The sequence below is a fragment of the Salvelinus fontinalis genome, chromosome 31 (assembly GCF_029448725.1).
Source record: "Salvelinus fontinalis isolate EN_2023a chromosome 31, ASM2944872v1, whole genome shotgun sequence".
NCBI lineage: Eukaryota > Metazoa > Chordata > Actinopteri > Salmoniformes > Salmonidae > Salvelinus > Salvelinus fontinalis.
The window spans coordinates 10,065,317-10,089,771 of record NC_074695.1 but is presented as its reverse complement, the minus strand read 5'-3'; the positions used below and the strand labels follow the sequence as shown (position 1 = coordinate 10,089,771).

The 24,455-nt window shown below is 42.9% G+C and overlaps 1 protein-coding gene across 2 annotated transcripts in view; it reads right to left on the bottom strand.

The window, feature by feature from the left end:
* The window catches only part of LOC129829511 (guanine nucleotide-binding protein G(i) subunit alpha-3-like), a 93,121-nt gene that overhangs the window by 16,969 nt on the left and 51,697 nt on the right, over positions 1–24,455 (bottom strand). For both annotated transcript variants that reach the window (XM_055891234.1, XM_055891235.1), the window contains exon 4: positions 19,226–19,383. In XM_055891234.1, the coding sequence (XP_055747209.1) occupies positions 19,226–19,383 (158 nt within the window). The remainder of the gene's footprint in view (positions 1–19,225; positions 19,384–24,455) is intronic.

Below are 24,455 nucleotides of genomic sequence, written 5' to 3'. Positions count from 1 at the left end.
AATCCTTTCATACACGTAATCTGATTCAGATCAATACACAGTGAACACTTAATCACTGATTTAATGAATCAATAACCGTCCTACAACTGTTCACAGACAAAACACACATACCATTGACCAGCTTCAAGCACCACCATAGACAGCATGTCAAATCAAACTTTATTTATATAGCACATTTCAGACAAGAATGCAACACAAGAAAAATTATAATAAACAATGAAAATAAAAACAAATATTTACCACATATTCACTATTTATTTCTTCTTTACAGTCCAGTTTACAACCCCTGGGAGGGTGTTCAAGGGAAAGGAGGAATAATAACTCAAGGCTGCCTCTCCATGCCTTTTTGGCATATTTAAAAGGCCAGTGTCAGAGGACCTGAGGGATCTACTGGGTACATAACTCAAAAACTTCATATGTATTGGGCTGTGCAATCATGGATTGATTTAAAAACCAACAGAATAATCTTAACATGAATTCTAAGACTCACAGGCAGCCAGTGCAGAGACCTTTAAACCGGTGTAATATGAGCTCTCCGTCTGGTATTGGTCAGTACCCGTGCTTGCAGCATTCTGTACGTTTTACAGTTGACCAATCGGATTTCTTGGGTAACCAGACAGGGGAGCATTAAGGTAGTCAAACTTGCTTGTGATAAAAGCATGGATGAGTCTCTCTGTATCTGCCTGAGATAGAAAACTGTTTCTCAGGTGGTAAAAAGCAATTTTGGTCATATTGCTAATGTGTGAATCGAAATTGAGTTAATAATTTTAAAATTACACATAGTTTTTTTTTTACCTGGTGTTTTATCTTTATTGCCTGTGAATTAAAATTTGCGGCTAGATTCTCGATCTGTGCTTTGGCTCCAATAATAAGTACCTCATTCTTGTTTTGATTTAGCTGGAGGAAGTTGTGAGCCATCCAAGTATTTAAATCACTAATACAGTCTAATAATTTATCTGTGGAGCTAAAATCCTCTGGTGACACATAAATGTAAAGTTGTGTATCGTCTGTGTAGCAGTGAAAATCAATGCTGTGCTTTCTGATAACGCTGCCAAGGAGTAACATACAGTGCCGTCGGGAAGTATTCAGACCCCTTGACTTTTTCCACATTTTGTTACGTTACAGCTTTATTCTAGAATGGATTAAGTCGTTTATCTTCATTAATTTTAGACATTTTTACAAATATATATATATAAACTGAAATATAAAATTTGCATAAGTATTCAGACCCTTCACTCAGTACTTTGTTGAAGCACCTTTGGCCGCGATTACAGTCTCGATTTTTCTTGGTTATGACGCTACTAGCTTGGCACACCTGTATTTGGGGAGTTTCTTCCACTCTTTTGTGCAGATTCTCTCAAGCTCTTTCAGGTTGGATGGGGAGCGTCGCTGCACAGCTATTTTAAGGTCCCTCCAGAGATATTAGATCTGGTTGAAGTCTGGGCTCTGGCAGGGCCACTCAAGCACATTCATTGACTTGTCCCGAAGCCACTCCTACATTGACTTGGCTGTGTGCTTAGGGTTGTTGTCCTCGCCCCTGTTTGAGGTACAAAGCGCTCTGGAGCAGGTTTTCAACAAGGATCTCTCTGTACTTTGCTCCGTTCCCCTTTCCCTCGATCCTGACAAGTCTCCCAGTCCCTGGCACTGAAAAACATCCCCAAAGCATGATGCTGCCACCACCATGATTTACCGTAGGGATGGTGCCAGGTTTCCTCCAGATGTGATGCTTGGCATTCAGGCCAAAGAGATCGATCTTGGTTTCATCAGACCAGAATATTGTTTCTCATGGTCTGAGTCCTTTAGGTGCCTTTTGGCAAACTCCAAGCGGGCTGTCATGCCTTTTACGGAGGAGTGGCTTCCGTCTAGCCACTCTACCATAAAGTCCTGATTGGTGGAGTGCTGCAGAGATGGTTGTCCTTCTGGAAGATTCTCATATCCCCACAAAGGAACGCTGGAGCTCTGTCAAAGTGACCATCAGGTTCTTAGTCACCTCCCTGACCAATGCCCTTCTCCCCCGGTTGCTCAGTTTGGCCGGGTGTCCAGCTATTGGAAGAGTCTTGGTAGTTCCAAAATTCTTCCATTGAAGAATGATGGGGGCCACTGTGTTCTTGGGGACCTTCAATGGTGCAGAATTATTTTGGAACCCTTCCCCAGATGTGTGCCTCAACACAATCCAGTCTCGGAGCTCTATGGACAATTCCTTCGACCTCATGGCTTGGTTTTTGCTCTGAAACGCACTGTCTAATGTGGGACCTTACAGACAGATGTGTGTCTTTCCAAATCATGCCCAATCAATTGAATTTACAATAGTGGACTCCAATCAATTTGTAGAAACATCTCAAGGATGATCAATGGAAACAGGATGCACCGGAGTTCAATTTAGAGTCTCATAGCAAAGGGTCTAAACACTTACAGTTGGAGTCATTAAAACTAGTTTTTCAACCACTCCACAAATTTCTTGTTTACAAACTATAATTTTGGCAAGTTGGTTAGGACATCTACTTTGTGCACGACAAGTCATTTTTCCAACAATTGTTTACAGACAGATTAATTCACTTATAATTCATTGTTTCACAATTCAAGTGGGACAGAAGATTACATACACTAAGTGGACTGTGCCTTTAAACATCTTGGAAAAATACAGAAAATTCTGCCATGGCTTTAGAAGCTTCTGATAGGCTAATTTACATAATTTGAGTCAATTGGAGGTGTACCTGTGGATGTATTTCAAGGCCTTCTTTCAAACTCAGTGCCTCTTTTTTCTTGACATCATGGGAAAATCAAAAGAAATCAGCCAAGACCTCAGAAAAAAATTGTAGACCCCCACAAGTCTGGTTCATCCTTGGGAGCAATTTCCAAATGCCTGAAGGTACCACGTTCATCTGTACAAACAATAGTACGCAAGTATAAACACCATGGGACCACGCAGCCATCATACCGCTCAGGAAGGAGATGTGTTCTGTATCCTAGAGATGAACGTACTGTGGTGCGAAAAGAACAACAGCAAAGGACCTTGGGAAGATGCTGGAGGAAACAGATACAAAGGTATCTACATCCACAGTAAAACGAGTCCTATATCGACATAACCTGAAAGGCCGCTCAGCAAGGAAGAAGTCACTGCTCCAAAACCGCCATAAAAAAGCCAGACTACGGTTTGCAACTGCACATGAGGACAAATATCGTACTTTTTGGAGAAATGTCCTCTGGTCCGATGAAACTAAAATAGAACTGTTTGGCCATAATGACCATTGTTATGTTTGGAGGAAAAGGGGGAGTCTTGCATGCCGAAGAATACCATCCCAACCATGAAGCCGGGGGGTAGCAGCATCATGTTGTGGGGGTGCTTTGCTGCAGGAGGGACTGGTGCACTTCCCAAAATAGATGGCATCATGAGGCAAGAAAATTATGTGGATAAATTGAAGCAACATCTCAAGATATCAGTCAGGAAGTTAAAGCATGGTCATAAATGGGTCTTCCAAATGGACAATGACCCCAAGCATACTTCCAAAGTTGTGGCAAAATGGCTTAAGGACAACAAAGTCAAGGTGGCCATCACAAAGCCCTGACCTTAATCCTATAGAACATTTGTGGGCAGAACTGAAAAAGCATGTGCGAGGAAGGAGGCCTACAAACCTGACTCAGTTACACCAGCTCTGTCAGGAGGAATGGGCCAAACTTCATCCAACTTATTGTGGGAAGCTAGTGGAAGGTTATCCGAACCGTTTGACCCAAGTTAAACAATATAAAGGCAATGCTACCAAATACTAACTGAGTGTATATAAACTTCTAACCCACTGGGAATGTGATGAAATAAATAAAAGCTGAAATAAATCATTCTCTCTAGTATTATTCAGACATTTCACATTCTTAAAATAAAGTGGTGATCCTAACTGACCTAAGATGTCAGGAATTGTGAAAAACTGAGATGAAATGTATTTGTCTAAGGTGTATGTAAACTTCCAACTTCAACTCTATGTAAATTAATACATTTGCAAAAAATTCCTAAAAACCTGTTTTCACTTAGTCATTATGGCATATTGAATGTAGATTGAATTATTTAATGCATTTTCGAATAAAGACTAACGTAAAAACTGAATAGTTCAAAACACTTTGGAGTACTTACATGAAATAACAGGCAGAAAGAAAATAAACTCCATCTTTCATCCAATCAGACGGCTTATTCGTCACAAAGCCATTTGATGTTGCCAATTATTCAATTGATTCCTTCATTGGCAACGTGGGCTAACTTTGGCAGGAAATGCCAACAACGAACAGTGAGCCATTATACTTATGCATTAAAAAACAAATAACAAAAAGAAAAGCATTCTAAGTTAGAATTTTGTAAAGTTGGTGTGGGAGAGGCTGATTTTTGTATTTGATCAATGATGACAAACCATTTACAATTTAGATGGAAAGCTACTGAGGATGGTAGCGGACTGTTGGCCACTCCTATCTGTCATATCTTTAATCTGAGTCTGGAGGAAGGTGTTTGTCCTCCGGCCTGGAGGGAAGCCAAAGTCATTCCGCTACCCAAGAGTGATAAAGCGGCCTTTACTGGTTCTAACAGCAGACCTATCAGCTTGCTGCCAGCTCTTAACAAACTGTTGGAAAAAAATGGTGTTTGACCAAATACAATGCTATTTCTCTGTAAACAAATTAACAACAGACTTTTAGCATGCTTCTAGAGAAGGGCACTCAACATGTACTGCACTGACACAAATGACTGATGATTAGTTGAAAGAAATTGATAACAAGAAGATTGTGGGAGTTGTACTGTTAGATTTCAGTGCAGCCTTTGATATTATTGACCATAAGCTGTTGTTGAGAAAACGTTTTTTTTATGGCTTTTCAACTCATCTGTGACCAACCGCCTCGATCTTATCTAGCAAAATTTGAAAGTGTTTTAAAAATATGTTTTACATTGGGTAAAAGTAGAGACTCATAGCTGGAAAATGGTATACCATACACTGCAGTTGGGGAACAATGGGAAAGTAATTCTGGTTTGAAAGTTAATAAAGTCCCATGTAGCTCAGTTGGTAGAGCATGGCGCTTGCAATACCAGGGTTGTGGTTCGATTCCCACGGGAGACCAGTTCAGCGAAAAAAATAAAGTATGAAATGTATGCACTCATCACTGTAAATCACTCTGGATAAGAGCGTCTGCTAAATGACTAAAATGTTAAATAAACATGAAACTCCACTTTTGAGAAAATGTCCACCTCTCCAGTCTGTCCAGAAGGACATCATTGGTCACCAGTGTCGAATGCAGCACTTCAATCCAAGAGGACAGAGAGCTGTTTGGCATCTGTGTTGGCTCTAAGATCATTTACCACTTTAACTAAGGCTGTCTCTATGCTGTGGTGGACACAAAACCCAGATTGGATTTAAAAATATATATATTTTAGCTGTTTGAAAACCAATTTCTCCAGAATTTTGCTTAAGAATGGAAGGTTGGTGAAATTTGGGTCGAAAATTGCTAAAAGCTGAAGAATCTAGATTAATTTTCTAAAGGGGTTTCACCATAGCAGTTTTTAGAGCAGTGGGGAAAGTGCCTGTGAACAGAGTGATTAACAGCTTGCACTTCTTCAGATATGCAATTACATTTTTGGGGGAAGAAAGTGGTGGTAATAGGATCGAGAAGGCAGATAGAAGACTTTAGTTGTGATATTTTTTTCCTGAGCACGTCTGTCTCAACCAGGGAAAATAACTCCATAGTGCCTTTGCGTGGTAGGCTAGGGCACATATCAAACTTCTCATCGTGTCTTGCTTTACTGATACCCAGCTTAAATGTTGGTTATTTATCTCTGAAATATGCCTCAAACTCATCACATTTACATGTGGAGGAAAGTTCACATAGGTTTGCGGGGGGTAGGATTTATCAGGCCATCAATGGTCGAGAAGAGCACTGTTAAATTATTCTGATTATTAGTGATCAAGTTAGAAAAATGAGTCCATCTGGCATTATCTAATCACCTTGTTATATACGCCAAGATGTTCTCTCAGAATATCATAATGGACCTGCAACTTTGACTTTCTCCAATTCCGCTCTATAATTTTTCCAATTCCGCTCTATAATTTCTCTTTAAATGTATTTGTTTCCTCACCACATCTCTGTTTGGATGTGTCCTTTTTCAACTTTACTGGAGCTATGGCATCGGTGGTTGCCATTCATTTGTTATTAAAGTTATCAACTAAATCATCACATGAGGAAGGCAGAATAGGTGGTGGTGTATTGTTCATACACAATAAAATCTGCATCAACGTCAGAGGTAAGATAGCGTTTCTTAATAATGCGTTCAGTATTACCCTGTGCTGTGGGCAACAAGGCAGTAAAAAAAATAGTTTTGATCAGATAAAGAAACATCAACAATAGAGGATATGTCAATAGAAAACCTCTTGGTAATAACCAGGTCCAGACTATGGCTGTGGTTATGGTTATGGCTGGGCCCAGTAGAAAGCCTCTTGGTAATAACCAGGTCCAGAGTATGGCTGTGGTTATGGTTATGGTTATGGCTGGGCCCAGTAACATGTTGGATAAAGTCCATAGAGCAAAAAAACAAAACATAAATTCAAATGGCCTTGGAGTCAGTCTGTCAACATGAATATTAAAAACACAATGATTTGTATCATAGTTCTCAAGGACAACAGACAATAGTTCAGAGAAATCAGTAAAGGAAGTAGGGCAGTGCTTTGTTGGCCTCTACAGGGTTATAGCCAGCACTGGTAGCTGACATTTAAACAGTAGAGCATGATGCTCAAAATACCCAAAGTTGACAAACAAAATGTCCTTACAGCTGAGACCATTAATAATAATAGAGGCTGCCACCCCACACCCGTTTCCCCTTTCAGAGTATGAAAAGCTGTAGTCTGGGGGGAATGGCAGGATATGACAGTTTGTATAAACTCGCTAGAAGGCAGAGTTAAAGGAACATACATTAGTTTACTCACAATAACCAAAGTGCCATTTCTACAGGAGTCGATACGCTTTCCAAGTCCTCTGTTGCTTATTCTGACAGGGAGAAGTGGAGCACTACCAGGCCCTGTCCGTCAGTCTCTAAAACAGTTTGATGTTGCTGGAAACAATCCTGGAACCCCTGGCGGTTAGTGTGAATCCTGCTCGTTGCTCCCACAGCAAATCAAAGTTGTCACAAAAGGAGACATTCCTGTCGTTGCAAAGTTTCTTCTTCTACTCGTTTAGGGTCTTCCCTCAGATCACCTAAAGCGAAGGTCGTTAAAACCTACGTGACTGACGATGGTGTCAATATCGGAGTAGTTGGCCAGGACCATTTATGTAAAGCCCTTTTTCTTTACTAACAACAGTAGAACAACAGTCTAGTGAACTGGACTGAAGGACATATTCTCTGGACAGAGACAGAAACAGACAGACAGCCGAGGACTGTGAAATCTATGTGATCCATGTGAATTCAGCCTGAATATGGTTTCATATGTTGATAAACATTGGTTGCTAGAGGTTTGAGTGAAAACAGAGAGGGTAGGCTAGGGATAGACTGACTCACTACTAGTCTCTCCAGCCAAGCAGCTATGCAGACAGAGAGCACCTAGATACAACAAGAAGAAGAAAGAATATTTAAAATCTTTCAAATACTTTGAGCCTTTTCTCTAGCCTGCCTGTAGTCCCAGGAGGCTGGATTTTTGCACTTCTGGGACTATTATATTAGTCCATTAGCCAGGCAAGCTCAATCGAGCACAGATAACGTATTTAAATGAATGTAAATACTATTTGAACACAGGTCTTATGTGGACAGACAGCTCCGACCTCCAACAACCACTACACTTCCTGTGTTTCCAAAACAAAGTCTCCTTCACACTAACCTACCTTACCCTAGCCTAGGGTGTGTGATGATATAGGCGCCAAAGGTAGCCATAACTTCGCATTTATCATAACTGTAAAAAAACTCACTGGGACAAAATAATACACCATTGTTTTTGGTCTTAGTGAACTTTCTCCTATTGTAAACATTGTCTAAATATTCAGTAAATGTATAGATAGTTCCCTCTTTTAACTACTGGCGTACAATTACAGTATATTGTACGTACACTACTGCACAGTATAATACACTGTGTGTAGGCTACATTACGTAAGGGGTAATCAACGAGGGGCTATGCGTACTCTGAAAAATAATACGCTCTCACCTCCCACATTGTGCATCGAGCCACGAATTGATAATGCCGCTTATACCAAGGCTATTTTAGCCGCTAAGAAATGTGTTCAACATCCATTGAAGTAGCTAGCACGTCTACTAGATAGTTACAGTAGTTGCCTTGGTAACCAAACAAACAGACTTGCTAGCTTAGCTAACCAAACCATCCGTTCTCTTACGGTAGCATGCTATTATGAAAATCGAATTCAACAATGCCAATGGTGGTGGTGGGGGGGGGGGGGGGGGGGGGGGGGTCAAAATAAGAAGTAACAGTATTTGGTGTGGCCACCAGCTGCATTAAGTACTGCAGTGCATCTCCTCCTCATGGACTGTACCAGATTTGCCAGTTCTTGCTGTGAGATGTTACCCCACTCTTACACGAAGACACCTGCAAGTTCACAGACATTTCTGGGGGAGAATGGCCCTAGTCCTCACCCTCTGATCCAACAGGTCCCAGACGTGCTCAATAGGATTGAGATCCGGGCTCTTCGCTGGCCACGGCAGAACACTGACATTCCTGTCTTGCAGGAAATCATGCACAGAACGAGCAGTATGGTTGGTGACATTGTCATGCTGGAGGGTCAGGATGAGCCTGCAGGAAGAGTACCACATGAGGGAGGAGGATGTCTTCCCTGTAACGCACAGCGTTGACACTGCCTGCAATGACAACAAGCTCAATCTGATGATGCTGTGACACACCGCCCCAGACCATGACGGACCCTCCACCTTCAAATCAATCCCACTCCAGAGTACAGGCCTCGGTGTAACGCTCATTCCTTCGACGATAAACGCGAATCCGACCATCACCCCGGGTGAGACAAAACCGCGACTCATCAGTGAAGAGCACTTTTTGCCAGTCCTGTCTGGTCCAGCGACGGTGGGTTTGTGCCCATAGGCGACATTGTTGCTGGTGATGTCTGGTGAGGGCCTGCCTTACAACAGGCCTACAAGCCCTCAGTCCAGCCTCTCTCAGCCTATTGCGGACAGTCTGAGCACTGATGGAGGGATTGTGCGTTCCTGGTGTAACTCGGGCAGTTGTTGTTGCCATCCTGTACCTGTCCCGCAGGTGTGCTGTTCAGATGTACCGATTCTGTGCAGGTGTTGTTACACGTGGTCTGCCGCTACGAGGACAATCAGCTGTCTGTCCTGTCTCCCTGTAGCACTGTCTTAGGCGTCTCACAGTATGGACATTGCAATTTATTGCCCTGGCCACATCTGCAGTCCTCATGCCTCCTTGCAGCATGCCTAAGGCAAGTTCAAGCAGATGAGCAGGGACCCTGGGCATCTTCTGTTGATGTTTTTTAGAGTCAGTAGAAAGGCCTCTTTAGTGTCCTAATTTTTTTTTATAACTGTGACCTTAATTGCCTACCGTCTGTAAGCTGTCAGTGTCTTCACGACCTTTTCACAGGTGCATGTTTATTAATTGTGTATATGACATTGACCAAGCATGGGAAACAGTGTTTAAACCCTTAACAATGAAGATCTGTGAAGTTATTTGGCTTTTTACAAATTTTCTTTGAAAGACAGGGTCCTGAAGGGACGTTTCTTTTTTTTGCTGAGTTTATAGCTATTAGGTAAGGTTACGTAACCTCATTTAGTCCTACCTGCTATGGTGGGTTTTAAATTAATTGGTATTCACACATTTGTTTTTGGAGGTAGAATTACTGTCATGTTATTGATGCCAAATTGCAAACCTTGATGCCAAATTGCACTATTCCAGAACCAATGGATGTGCCTGAGACTCATCACCTCTCAACTAGGTCAGCTGGTTCAACCTGGAAGAGCAGGTGTGTCCAGAAGAGCCCAGCTCGAACACCTGACTTAAATAATCAACACACCGAATCACGGCGATAGGCATAGAACGCAATGCTCCACTCTCAAGTTGAAGTTGTTGACTGATGCCATGGTGGCGGCTGCAAAGAAGAAGGGCGCAGCTGAGAACCAGAAGGCAACACTGGTCCACACCTGCCCTGTCTGTCGGGTGATTAGTATAGATTGGTACTCTATGTGCCTTTAGGTTCCTCTCCATACGTAAGCTATTGTACTGGCTTGTGTAGTACAGTCTTTCATATGTGTAGTAGTTTGTTGTATCGTATTGCTTAGTTTATCATTTGTGCCAACTTTGAATTCGATCTAAGCCACAGATTAATTTCCTCCATTTTGTAATTGACCTTTATAAAAATCTAATAAAATCTAATTTTATTGGTCACATACACATGGTTAGCAGATGTTAATGCGAGTGTAGGGAAATGCTTGTGATTCTAGTTCCGACAGTGCAGTAATATCTAACAATTCCGACAACAACTACATAATATAAACAAATCTAAAAGGTGAATGAGAATATGTACATGTGATGAGTAATGTAAGATATGTAAACATTATTACAGTGGCATTATTTAAAAGTGCCATTGTTTGAAGTGACCAGTGATCCATTTATTAGTGTCCTGTGATTGGGTCTCAATGTAGGCAGCAGCCTCTCTGAGTTAGTGATCGCTGTTCAGCAATCTGATGGCCTTGAGATTGAAAAACAGCTTATATCTCTAGATGCAGATCCAAAGACATTCAAGCAGCTCTTTGAGAGCTAGTATCATCCCAAGTCTCCAATGGTCCCAGTACTGGTAGATGTGCAGGCCTAAGTGACCACACACACACACTCAAATGGACCTACAGCTGCGGTACGATTGGAGCTCCCGAGTGGCACAGCGGTCTAAGGCACTGCATCTCAGTTCTTGAGGCGTCACTACAGAGACAGCCTGGATTCGAACCAGGGTATCACAACCGTCCGAGATTGGGAGTCCAATAGGGGCGGTGCACAATTGGCCCAGCGTCGGCTGGTGTAGGCCGTCATTGTAAATAATAATTTTTTAACTGACTTGGCTAAGTTAAATAAAAATGTTTCATCATTCACACACAGTAGACATAGAATAAAACCACCATGTGGTCAACAAAACACTGTCCTCAAATGCTTACGTTGTATTGTCTATGGCTAAATTTGATGAAATGCTGTGATCACCAATGGTCTTCAATAATGATGTGATTCACAGACACACGATGACCACGATTTGACAGCTGCAACTGAGACGGAATGACATCGAAGGACACACGTGGAGACCCGGAGTATGACTGGACATGGGACGGATATTTGTGACAACGACCTAAAAAAGGGATGCAGAAGCCCACCAGCGCCCCATTTTAAATGTTTATTCCATCGCCAACCATCTCTAGCTACCCCTTATTCCACACTATTCCTTTTATGGTCCCTCAACTTCAGACACTTTGAAACTCTCCATCTTATTTTTGATTTATTTTACCTTTATTTAACTAGGCAAGTTAGTTAAGAACAAATTCTTATTTACAATGACGGCCTAGGAACAGTGGGTTAACTGCCTTGTTCAGGGGCAGAACGACAGATTTTTACCTTGTCAGCTCGGGGATTTGATCATGCAACCTTTGTTACTAGTCCAACGCTCTAACCACTAGGCCACCTCCTGCCCCTACACTCTAACCACTAGGCTACCTGCCCGCCCCTACACTCTAACCACTAGGCTACCTGCCGCCTCTACACTCTAACCACTAGGCTACCTGCCGCCTCTACACTCTAACCACTAGGCTACCTGCCGCCTCTACACTCTAACCACTAGGCTACCTGCCGCCTCTACACTCTAACCACTAGGCTACCTTCACTAATTTTCAATTTGCTGCTTTGGTCACTTGTTGTTCTCCTGTTTTGATAATATCTACACTCAGTAACACCTTGAAAAGTGGTGTACTGTTTTTAAAACTTTATTCTTTGTTTCCCCTTCCCCTGTGTAATGCTTTTGTTGATTATTTGTTTCCACTTCCCCTGTGTAATGCTTCTGTTGATTATTTGTTTCCCCTTCCCCTGTGTAATGCTTCTGTTTATTCTTTGTTCCCCCTTCCCCTGTGTAATGCTTCTGTTTATTCAACTTCCCCTTCCCCTGTGTAATGCTTCTGTTTATTCTTTGTTCCCCCTTCCCCTGTGTAATGCTTCTGTTTATCCAACTTCCCCTTCCCCTGTGTAATGCTTCTGTTTATTCAACTTCCCCTTCCCCTGTGTAATGCTTCTGTTTATTCAACTTCCCCTTCCCCTGTGTAATGCTTCTGTTTATTCAACTTCCCCTTCCCCTGTGTAATGCTTCTGTTTATTCAACTTCCCCTGTGTAATGCTTCTGTTTATTCAACTTCCCCTTCCCCTGTGTAATGCTTCTGTTTATTATTTGTTCCCCCTTCCCCTGTGTAATGCTTCTGTTTATTATTTGTTTCCCCTTCCCCTGTGTAATGCTTCTGTTTATTATTTGTTCCCACTTCCTCTGTGTAATGCTTCTGTTGATGCTTTGTTTCCCCTTCCCCTGTGTAATGCTTCTGTTGATGCTTTGTTTCCCCTTCCCCTGTGTAATGCTTCGGTTTATTCTTGGGGTTCAGACTGAATGCAGTGATAAATGTGCTGCTCACATCTGACAGCAGCCATATAGACCTGTGTTGGTAAACTGAGCTACAGTGCATTCAGAAAGTACTCACCTTGAATTTTTACACGTTGTTACATTACAGCCTTACTCTAAAATGTATTACTTAAAAAAAAAAAAAGGTCATCAATCTAGACACAATACCCCATGATGACAAGGTGAAAACAGGTTTTTAGGATTTTCTGCAAATGTATATACACTGCTCAAAAAAATAAAAGGGAACACTTAAACAACACAATGTAACTCCAAGTCAATCACACTTCTGTGAAATCAAACTGTCCACTTAGGAAGCAACACTGATTGACAATAAATTTCACATGCTGTTGTGCAAATGGAATAGACAAAAGGTGGAAATTATAGGCAATTAGCAAGACACCCCCCAAAACAGGAGTGATTCTGCAGGTGGTGACCACAGACCACTTCTCAGCTCCTATGCTTCCTGGCTGATGTTTTGGTCACTTTTGAATGCTGGCGGTGTTCTCACTCTAGTGGTAGCATGAGACGGAGTCTACAACCCACACAAGTGGCTCAGGTAGTGCAGTTCATCCAGGATGGCACATCAATGCGAACTGTGGCAAAAAGGTTTGCTGTGTCTGTCAGCGTAGTGTCCAGAGCATGCAGGCACTACCAGGAGACAGGCCAGTACATCAGGAGACGTGGAGGAGGCCGTAGGAGGGCAACAACCCAGCAGCAGGACCGCTACCTCCGCCTTTGTGCAAGGAGGTGCACTGCCAGAGCCCTGCAAAATGACCTCCAGCAGGCCACAAATGTGCATGTGTCAGCACATGGTCTCACAAGGGGCCTGAGGATCTCATCTCGGTACCTAATGGCAGTCAGGCTACCTCTGGCGAGCACATGGAGGGCTGTGCGGCCCCACAAAGAAATGCCACCCCACACCATGACTGACCCATTGCCAAACCGGTCATGCTGGAGGATGTTGCAGGCAGCAGAACGTTCTCCACGGCATCTCCAGACTCTGTCACGTCTGTCACATGTGCTCAGTGTGAACCTGCTTTCATCTGTGAAGAGCACAGGGCGCCAGTGGCGAATTTGCCAATCTTGCTGTTCTCTGGGAAATGCCAAACATCCTGCACGGTGTTGGGCTGTAAGCACAGCCCCCACCTGTGGACGTCGGGCCCTCATACCACCCTCATGGAGTCTGTTTCTGACCGTTTGAGCAGACACATGCACATTTGTGGCCTGCTGGAGGTCATTTTGCAGGGCTCTGGCAGTGCTCCTCCTTGCACAAAGGCGGAGGTAGCGGTCCTGCTGCTGGGTTGTTGCCCTCCTACGGCCTCCTCCACGTCTCCTGATGTACTGGCCTGTCTCCTGGTAGCGCCTCCATGCTCTGGACACTACGCTGACAGACACAGCAAACCTTCTTGCCACAGCTCGCATTGATGTGCCATCCTGGATGAACTACACTACCTGAGCCACTTGTGTGGGTTGTAGACTCCGTCTCATGCTACCACTAGAGTGAGAGCACCGCCAGCATTCAAAAGTGACCAAAACATCAGCCAGGAAGCATAGGAACTGAGAAGTGGTCTGTGGTCACCACCTGCAGAATCACTCCTTTTTTGGGGGTGTCTTGCTAATTGCCTATAAATTTCCACCTTTTGTCTATTCCATTTGCACAACAGCATGTGAAATGTATTGTCAATCAGTGTTGCTTCCTAAGTGGACAGTTTGATTTCACAGAAGTGTGATTGACTTGGAGTTACATTTTGTTGTTTAAGTGTTCCCTTTATTTTTTTGAGCAGTGTATATATAAAAAAAAATGTTTTACCACAGGTGGATTCCAATCAAGTTGTAGAAACCATCTCAAGGATGATCAATGGAAACAGGATGCACCTGAGCTAAATTTCAAGTCTCATAGCAAAGGGTCTGAATAAATAAGGTATCTTTATTTTTTTTTATACATTTACAAACATTTCTAAAAACCTGTGTACAGCTGCAGCTATACACAGCCCATCTGTAAACAGCCCGTCTGTAAACAGCCCGTCTGTAAACAGCCCGTCTGTAAACAGCCCGTCTGTAAACAGCCCGTCTGTAAACAGCCCGTCTGTAAATAGCCCGTCTGTAAACAGCCCGTCTGTAAATAGCCCGTCTGTAAACAGCCCGTCTGTAAATAGCCCGTCTGTAAATAGCCCGTCTGTAAATAGCCCGTCTGTAAATAGCCCGTCTGTAAATAGCCCGTCTGTAAGTAGCCCATCCAACTACCTACCTAATCCCCATATGTTTTTCTGCTCTTTTGCACACCAGTATTTCTACTTGCACAACCTCATCTGCAGTGTTAATTGCTAAATTGTAATTATTTCACCACTATGGCCTATTTATTGACTTACCTCCTTACTTCATTTGCACACACTGTACACAGATTTTTTCTCTTGTGTTTGTTCATCCCATGTGTAACTCTGTTGTTATTTTTGTGGCACTGCTTTATCTTGGCCAGGTCGCAGTTGTAAATGAGAACTTGTTCTCAACTGGTCTACCTGGTTAAATAAAGGTTAAATAAAACATGTAATGGTGCAGCCATCACTATGTTTGAAGAAATGGAGAGTGGTACTCAGTAATGTTGTCTTTTCCCCAAACATAACTTCTATCCTCAATACAAAGTGTAAATTGCTTTGCCACTTTTCTTGCAGTGTTACTTCAGTGCATTGTTGAAAACAGGATGCATGTTTTGGAATTTCTATTATTCTGTACAAGCTTCCATCTTTTCATTCTGTCAATCAGGTTAGTATTGTGGAGAAACTACAATATTGTTGATCCATCACAGCCATTCAACTCTATAACTGTTTTAAAGTCATCATTGGCTTCATGGTGAAATCCCTGAGCGGTTTCCTTCCTCTCCGGCAACTAAGTTAGGAAGGACGCCTGTATCTTCGTAGTGACTGGGTGTATTGATACACCACCCAAAGTGTACAAAATAACTTCACCGTGCTCAAAGGGATATTCAATGTCTGCTTTTTTATTTTACCCATCTAGCAATAGGTTCCTTTCTCTGCAAACCATTGGAAAACCTCCCTGGTCTTTGTGGTTGAATAGGAGTTTGAAATGAACTGCTCGACTGAGGGACCTTACAGATAATTGTATGTGGGAGGTACAGAGACGAGATAGTCATATTAAACATCATTATTGCATTGAGTGAGTCCATGCAACTTGTGACTTAAGCACATTTTTTTTTACTCCTGAATGTATTTAGGTTTGCCCTAACAAAGAGGTTAACTACTTAGCAACTGAAGACATTCCAGCTTTTCATTTTTTATGAAATAGTCAAAATTCGATATACATAGTTCCACTTTTACATTAGGGGTATTGTGTGTAGACCAGTAACAATTTTAAATTTTAATTTAATACATTTTAAATTCAGACTAACACAACAAAACGTGGGAAAAGTCAAGGGGTGTGAATACTTTCATTGAAAAACACAGCAGCTTTTAGGCATGTTTTGTAAAACAACAAAGTTTGCTCTTTTACAACGGGGGTCCATGGAAAATGTTTAATTTCCCCAATTTGTGGGAGTGGTCGAGGGGAATTTCTTCTTATGATGATATGATTTCCGACTCGGAGTATAAATTACAATACCTTATTCGTCAATCCACAGCGTAATAAAAATTAATTTACACAATAGACCAACTAATATTTCATAACTGAACTGATAACAGCGGAGTCATGTTAGTGTTGACATTGTTTATCATACATCTCTCAGTGCATTGTGGAATGCAAATCAGCTAGGTTTATATTCTCAAAAAAAGCTGCATTGTAAAACAAGCTCGTACAAGACAGAGGAGAACAAGACACATCTTGTCTCTCTCTCTACTGATCCGGTTTCTGCACCTCCTCTGAGGTTTAGCATGAAATAAACACAATTTAACCTGTCAGAAACAGTGTTCTGCAGAAGTACGTAGAGTGGCCAGCCAAATAGTAAAAGTAGTAGATGAGGTGCCCCCAGGGTCCCCGAGTTTGGGAAACACTGGTCTAAGACTATATGGCGAGGAGCATTTTCAAGTAAGAGAACATTAAACCTGTCTTCTCTTCAGATCATAAAAGTATTATTGACAGTTTAACTGCAAGATTTGAATCGCCACAATGTTTGTCCTTCAATTTACAGTGCATTCGGGAAAGTATTCAGACCCATTTACTTTTTCCCCCACCGTGTTACGTTACAGCCTAATTCTAAAATGTATTAAAAACAATATTTTCCACCCTCATCTATTTACACACAATACCCCACAATGACAAAGAGAAAACAGGTTGATTGGACATGATTTGAAAAGGCAACACACCCGTCTGTAGGTCACAGTTGACAGTGCATGTCAGAGCAAAAGAAGCCATGAGGTCGAAGGAATTGCCTGTAGAGCTCAGAGACAGGATTGTGTCGAGGCACAGATCTGGGGAAGGGTAGCAAAAAATGTCTGCAGCAATGAAGGTCCCCAAGAACATAGTGGCCTCCATTTTTAAATGGAAAAAGTTTGGAACCACCAAGACTCTTCCTAGAGCAGGCCGCCCGGCCAAACTGAGCAATCAGGGGAGAAGGGCCAAGAACCCGATGGTCACTGACAGAGCTCCTCTGTGGAGAGGGGAGAACCTTCCAGAAGGACAACCATCTCTGCAGCACTCCACCAATCAGGCCTTTATGATAGAGAGGTCAGATGGAAGCCACTCCTCAGTAAAAGGCACGTAACAGCCCACTTGGAATGGGCTGATTAAACCAAGATTGAACTCTTTGGCCTGAATGCCAATCGTCACGTCTGGAGGAATCCTGGCACCGTCCTTACGGTGAAGCATGGTGGTGGCAGCATCATGCTATGGGGATGTTTTTAGCGACAGTGACTGTGAGACTAGTCAGGATCGAGGGAAAGATGAACGGAGCAAAGTAGAGAGAAATCCTTGATGAAAACCTGCTCCAGTGTACTCAGGACCTCAGACTGGTACAAAGGTTCACCTTTCAACAGGACAACGACCCTAAGCACACAGCCAAGACAACACAGGAGTGGTTCTGGGACAATTTTCTGAATGTTCTTGAGTGGCCCAGCCAGAGCCTGGACTTGAACCCGATTGAACATTTCTGGAGAGACCTGAAAATAGCTGTGCAGCGACGCTCCCCATCCAACCTGACAGAGCTTGAGAGGATCTGCAGAGAAGAATGGGAGAATCTCCCCAAATAGCTTATAGCGTCATACCCAAGAAGACTTGAGGCTTTAATCCCAAAGGCGCTTCAACAAAGTACTGAGTAAAGGGTCTGAACACTTAAGTAAATGTGAAATGTCAACAACAAAAAATCCGCTAAATTTGCGACCATTTCTATAAACCTGTTTCTGCTTTGTCATTATGGGGTATTGGGATGTCATTATGGGGTATTGTGATGTCATTATGGGGTATTGTGATGTCATGATGGCGTATTGTGATGTCATTATGGGGTATTGTGTGTAGATTGATGAGGTAAAAAACGATTTAATCCATTTTAGAATAAGACTAACGTAAAGGGGACAGTACTTTCCGAAGGCCCTGTATTTTATTAAAAATGCATTTAAAAAAAGGTTCAATTGAAAAAATAAAGGGTTATATCAATCTTAACTATTATATCTTTCAGATTTTTACATAGCCTAAATTAATCCAAAATGACCATTAGGTAGGGCCCTATAACATCTGTTATTTTGTTCTTTCCCAAATTCCTTTGAGATTTTCCAGGTTTCCATTTATTTCAGGTTTTCGCTCTCAAAAATCATATTTTTTTTTATTATTGAAAAACAACTTAATTGGATGTTGTAAGTCCACAACAATGCTTAAAAACACATTAGAGACCACTTTTGAGGTCTGGGGGAAAAAATCTGCGAAATTTAGATTGAGGTGTTTTTTTTATTCAAGTGCGCAACCTAGCAAGAGACTTATTTAGCTCATCGTTACCACTTACATTACATGGGACGTGCAAATTCACCAGCATCATGCTCGCTCTCTCTCCCTCTGTGTAAAGAACAAGCTGATATTCAGTTCCTACTTCCTGTATTGTAAACTGCCAGTGTGTATCTTTGATTACGTGTACATTAAACCAGTTTATAGGCAAGACAAGTGGAAGAGGTGTGTGTGTGTGTGCTAAAACCCTACACCCCAACCTGAGCATTCCTTTCCGCCACCTCTGGTCTCTTGGCCCTCCCACCCCTACGGGAGGGCAGCTCCCGCTGAGCCCAGTCAAAGCTCCTCTCTGTCCTGCCACCCCAATGGTGGAACAAGTTTCCCCCTAAAGTCAGGACAGCAGAGTCCCTTGCCCATCTTTCGCAAAAACGTTTGAAACCCTACCGCTTTGAAGAGTTTCTTAAAATAACTCACGTCACCTCGACTCTCCTCCCTACTAGAAGTGACTTTGCGGATAAATACTTAGTTGAGGGAAAATGTACATAACATAGCTTTGTGAGACAAGCAATCGTATTACGATAAATGCACTCATTGTTAGTCGCTCCGGATAAGAGCGTCTGCTAATTGACTAAAGTGTTTTAAAAAATGTGTGTGTGTACACTCTGTCTGTGTGTGTGTGTGTGTGTGTACACTCTGTCTGTGTGTCTGTCTGTGTGTGTCTTACTAGGAGGCAGAGTCATTGAGCTGGTACTCTCTGGAGCGCAGGAAGCAGGTCTGGACACCGCTGTCCGTCCACAGTCTCCGTATCACGCCGGTCAGATCTGATGAGATCACACCCTCTGCCGTTGTACCAGCCAATACAAACAGCTGACGGGCATCGTCCTGGCAACAGAGACATCCCCATTAGAACACTGACTGATTGGTTGATTACGTTTTAATGTCACGTGCACAAGTACAGTGAAATGCCTTTCTTGCAAACTAAAACATTCAATAATCAATAACAATGTAATACTAGAAAAAAAACACACAAGAAATAAGAATAAGAAGTATGAAATACACAAAGTAAGTAAGGATATATTTAAATAGTCATTTCCAACACCATATTTACATGTGCAGTGATACTGGAGTGATGGAGGTAGATATGTATAGGGGGAGTGATGGAGGTAGATATGTATAGGGGGAGTGATGGAGGTAGATATGTATAGGGGGAGTGATGGAGGTAGATATGTATAGGGGGAGTGATGGAGGTAGATATGTATAGGGGGAGTGATGGAGGTAGATATGTATAGGGGGAAGGGGACAGGGATACTGGAGTGATGGAGGTAGATATGTATAGGGGGAGTGATGGAGGTAGATATGTATAGGGGGAGTGATGGAGGTAGATATGTATAGGGGGAAGGGGACAGGAATACTGGAGTGATGGAGGTAGATATGTATAGGGGGAGTGATGGAGGTAGATATGTATAGGGGGAGTGATGGAGGTAGATATGTATAGGGGGAGTGATGGAGGTAGATATGTATAGGGGGAGTGATGGAGGTAGATATGTATAGGGGGAGTGATGGAGGTAGATATGTATAGGGGTAAGGTGACAGGGATACTGGAGTGATGGAGGTAGATATGTATAGGGGGAGTGATGGAGGTAGATATGTATAGGGGGAGTGGTGGAGGTAGATATGCATAGGGGGAGTGATGGAGGTAGATATGTATAGAGAGAGTGATGGAGGTAGATATGTATAGGGGGAGTGATGGAGGTAGATATGTATAGGGGGAGTGATGGAGGCAGATATGTATAGGGGGAGTGATGGAGGCAGATATGTATAGGGGGAAGGGGACAGGGATACTGGAGTGATGGAGGTAGATATGTATAGGGAGAGTGATGGAGGTAGATATGTATAGGGGGAGTGATGGAGGTAGATATGTATAGGGGGAGTGATGGAGGTAGATATGTATAGGGGGAGTGATGGAGGTAGATATGTATAGGGGGAGTGATGGAGGTAGATATGTATAGGGGGAGTGATGGAGGTAGATATGTATAGGGGGAGTGATGGAGGTAGATATGTATAGGGGGAGTGATGGAGGTAGATAAGTATAGGGGCAGTGATGGAGGTAGATATGTATAGGGAGAGTGATGGAGGTAGATATGTATAGGGGGAGTGATGGAGGTAGATATGTATAGGGGGAAGGGGACAGGGATACTGGAGTGATGGAGGTAGATATGTATAGGGGGAGTGATGGAGGTAGATATGTATAGGGGGAGTGATGGAGGTAGATATGTATAGGGGGAGTGATGGAGGTAGATATGTATAGGGGGAGTGATGGAGGTAGATATGTATAGGGGGAGTGATGGAGGTAGATATGTATAGGGGGAGTGATGGAGGTAGATATGTATAGGGGGAGTGATGGAGATAGATATGTATAGGGGGAGTGATGGAGGTAGATATGTATAGGGGGAGTGATGGAGGTAGATATGTATAGGGGGAGAGATGGAGGTAGATATGTATAGGGGGAGGGATGGAGGTAGATATGTATAGGGGGAGTGATGGAGATAGATATGTATAGGGGGAGTGATGGAGGTAGATATGTATAGGGGGAGTGATGGAGGTAGATATGTATAGGGGGAGTGATGGAGGTAGATATGTATAGGGGGAGTGATGGAGGTAGATATGTATAGGGGGAGTGATGGAGGTAGATATGTATAGGGGGAGTGATGGAGGTAGATATGTATAGGGGCAGTGATGGAGGTAGATATGTATAAGGAGAGTGATGGAGGTAGATATGTATAGGGGGAGTGATGGAGGTAGATATGTATAGGGGGAAGGGGACAGGGATACTGGAGTGATGGAGGTAGATATGTATAGGGAGAGTGATGGAGATAGATATGTATAGGGGGAGTGATGGAGATAGATATGTATAGGGGGAGTGATGGAGGTAGATATGTATAGGGGGAGTGATGGAGGTAGATATGTATAGGGGGAGTGATGGAGGTAGATATGTATAGGGGGAGTGATGGAGGTAGATATGTATAGGGGGAGTGATGGAGGTAGATATGTATAGGGGGAGTGATGGAGATAGATATGTATAGGGGGAGTGATGGAGGTAGATATGTATAGGGGGAGTGATGGAGGTAGATATGTATAGGGGGAGTGATGGAGGTAGATATGTATAGGGGCAGTGATGGAGGTAGATATGTATAGGGAGAGTGATGGAGGTAGATATGTATAGGGGCAGTGATGGAGGTAGATATGTATAGGGGCAGTGATGGAGGTAGATATGTATAGGGAGAGTGATGGAGGTAGATATGTATAGGGGGAGTGATGGAGGTAGATATGTATAGGGGGAAGGGGACAGGGATACTGGAGTGATGGAGGTAGATATGTATAGGGAGAGTGATGGAGATAGATATGTATAGGGGGAGTGATGGAGGTAGATATGTATAGGGGGAGTGATGGAGGTAGATATGTATAGGGGGAGTGATGGAGGTAGATATGTATAGGGGGAAGGGGACAGGGATACTGGAGTGATGGAGGTAGATATGTATAGGGGGAGTGATGGAGGTAGATATGTATAGGGGGAGTGATGGAGGTAGATATGTATAGGGGGAGTGATGGAGGTAGATATGTATAGGGGGAGTGATGGAGGTAGATATGTATAGGGGCAGTGATGGAGGTAGATATGTATAGGGAGAGTGATGGAGGTAGATATGTATAGGGGGAGTGATGGAGGTAGATATGTATAGGGGGAGTGATGGAGGTAGATATGTATAGGGGGAGTGATGGAGGTAGATATGTATAGGGGGAGTGATGGAGGTAAATATGTATAGGGGGAGTGATGGAGGTAGATATGTATAGGGGGAGTGATGGAGGTAGATATGTATAGGGGGAGTGATGGAGGTAGATATGTATAGGGGGAGTGATGGAGGTAGATATGTATAGGGGGAGTGATGGAGGTAGATATGTATAGGGGGAGTGATGGAGGTAGATATGTATAGGGGGAGTGATGGAGGTAGATATGTATAGGGGGAGTGATGGAGGTAGATATGTATAGGGGGAGTGATGGAGGTAGATATGTATAGGGGGAGTGATGGAGGTAGATATGTATAGGGGGAGTGATGGAGGTAGATATGTATAGGGGGAGTGATGGAGGTAGATATGTATAGGGGGAGTGATGGAGGTAGATATGTATAGGGGGAGTGGAGGTAGATATGTATAGGGGGAGTGATGGAGGTAGATATGTATAGGGGGAGTGATGGAGGTAGATATGTATAGGGGGAGTGATGGAGGTAGATATGTATAGGGGGAAGGTGACTAAGCAACAGGACATAAGATAAACATATTATGTGAGTGAGCAGATGATGGCGTGAGTGTTTGTGTTTTGGAGTAACAGTGTGGTATGTGTGTGTGTGTGTGTTGTCATAACTCTTCTGTGAAGATGTGAAGGATCGGGTTGCAGTGTGTCCTCTCTACAGCGCCCTCTCTCTCTCCCGCAGAGGGGGAGGCAGAGGGAGTGGGGAGGCAGAGGGAGGGGGGAGGGGACAGCTTTATGGCGGTCGTAAAATACGCTGTCTTTATGCTCTGTAGTGTTTCGAGATTGGAATGTAAACTGTGGAACACAGAGAGACACTTGGACATCAAAACTTTTGAATAACTGAACAGTATTTCTGTATTCCAAGCAGTTGAAATGGTCCGTGAACACTTAAGGAACAGTCCTGTCGAGTTTGTTTCATTTGGTGACCTCATGAAGGACAGGAGACACAAATTACTGTTTCTTTGAGTTGTATACACCTCTCAATTATGGGGTTTGCATCTGAATATTGTATAAAATGATTGAGCTCTGATAATATTATTAAATGTTAATTAAATATATATATATGAGGCGGCAGGTAGCCTAATGGTTAGAGTGTTGGGCCAGTAACCGAAAGGTTGCAAGATCGAATCCCCCGAGCTGACAAGGTAAAAAAATCTGTTGTTCTGCCCCTGAACAAGGCAGTTAACCCACTGTTCCCCTGAACAAGGCAGTTAACCCACTGTTCCCCGGTAGGCCGTCATTGTAAATAAGGATGTTTTCATAACTGACTTGCCTCGTTAAATAAAAGGTAAAATAAACATGTAAAAATATATATACGTATAGTTTAGAGCAGCAGACATATCCCTGGACTACACAAGACATGTTCTGGCGTGTATGTGTACTAACACACTACATGTCTACTGTATGAGACAGTATATCCACACACACTACTTCATACAGTGTCATGTATTTAGTGTGGTGTTATGAATTGCATTGTGGCAACAAGGACAGTAGACAGGGAGGTGGGAGTAATAAGCCTGTAATGAATATGTAATTGCAATGAGGAAATGTGTTTTTGAAGGAAGGAAGGAAGGAAGGAAGGAAGGAAAGATGGTTAGAAATGATAAAATAAAGACAGAACGGCAGGTCACCACCTGGCATAATGTTAAAAGCAGTGAGGCAGGTGAAGTTGCAGAACAAAATCAAAAATCAGGAGTACAGCGAAGGATTTTGACATAAATTACCGTACTCTGACTCGGTATTGTCAAAAGGTTACCAGAGAAGAAGTTGACAGAAAGACAGCCACGCCAACAACAGTGGTTGTCTAAACCACGGCAGGTTTCTTCCACCTGATTTGGAGATGCAGCTAGTTCAGTGTATTACTATGTCATCTGACATTTATTCTGGTCTGTCGCCAAGTGAGGTCAGAAGACTTGCCTACCAGTTTTGCTGTGGCACACCAGCTGTAGAGTGGTTTTACAGGCTTCTTAAAAGTAGCACCCAATGCCGTCGCTGAGAAAGAAGGAGGCAACTAGCCTTGCCAGGACAAGTAGCTTCAACAGAGAGAAAATGTTCATGCCATCTTTGACAATGTAGCAGAAGTGCTACAGAGATATCAAGTTGTACCAGGAGACGTATGGAATGTTGATGAACTGGGGTGACCACTGTA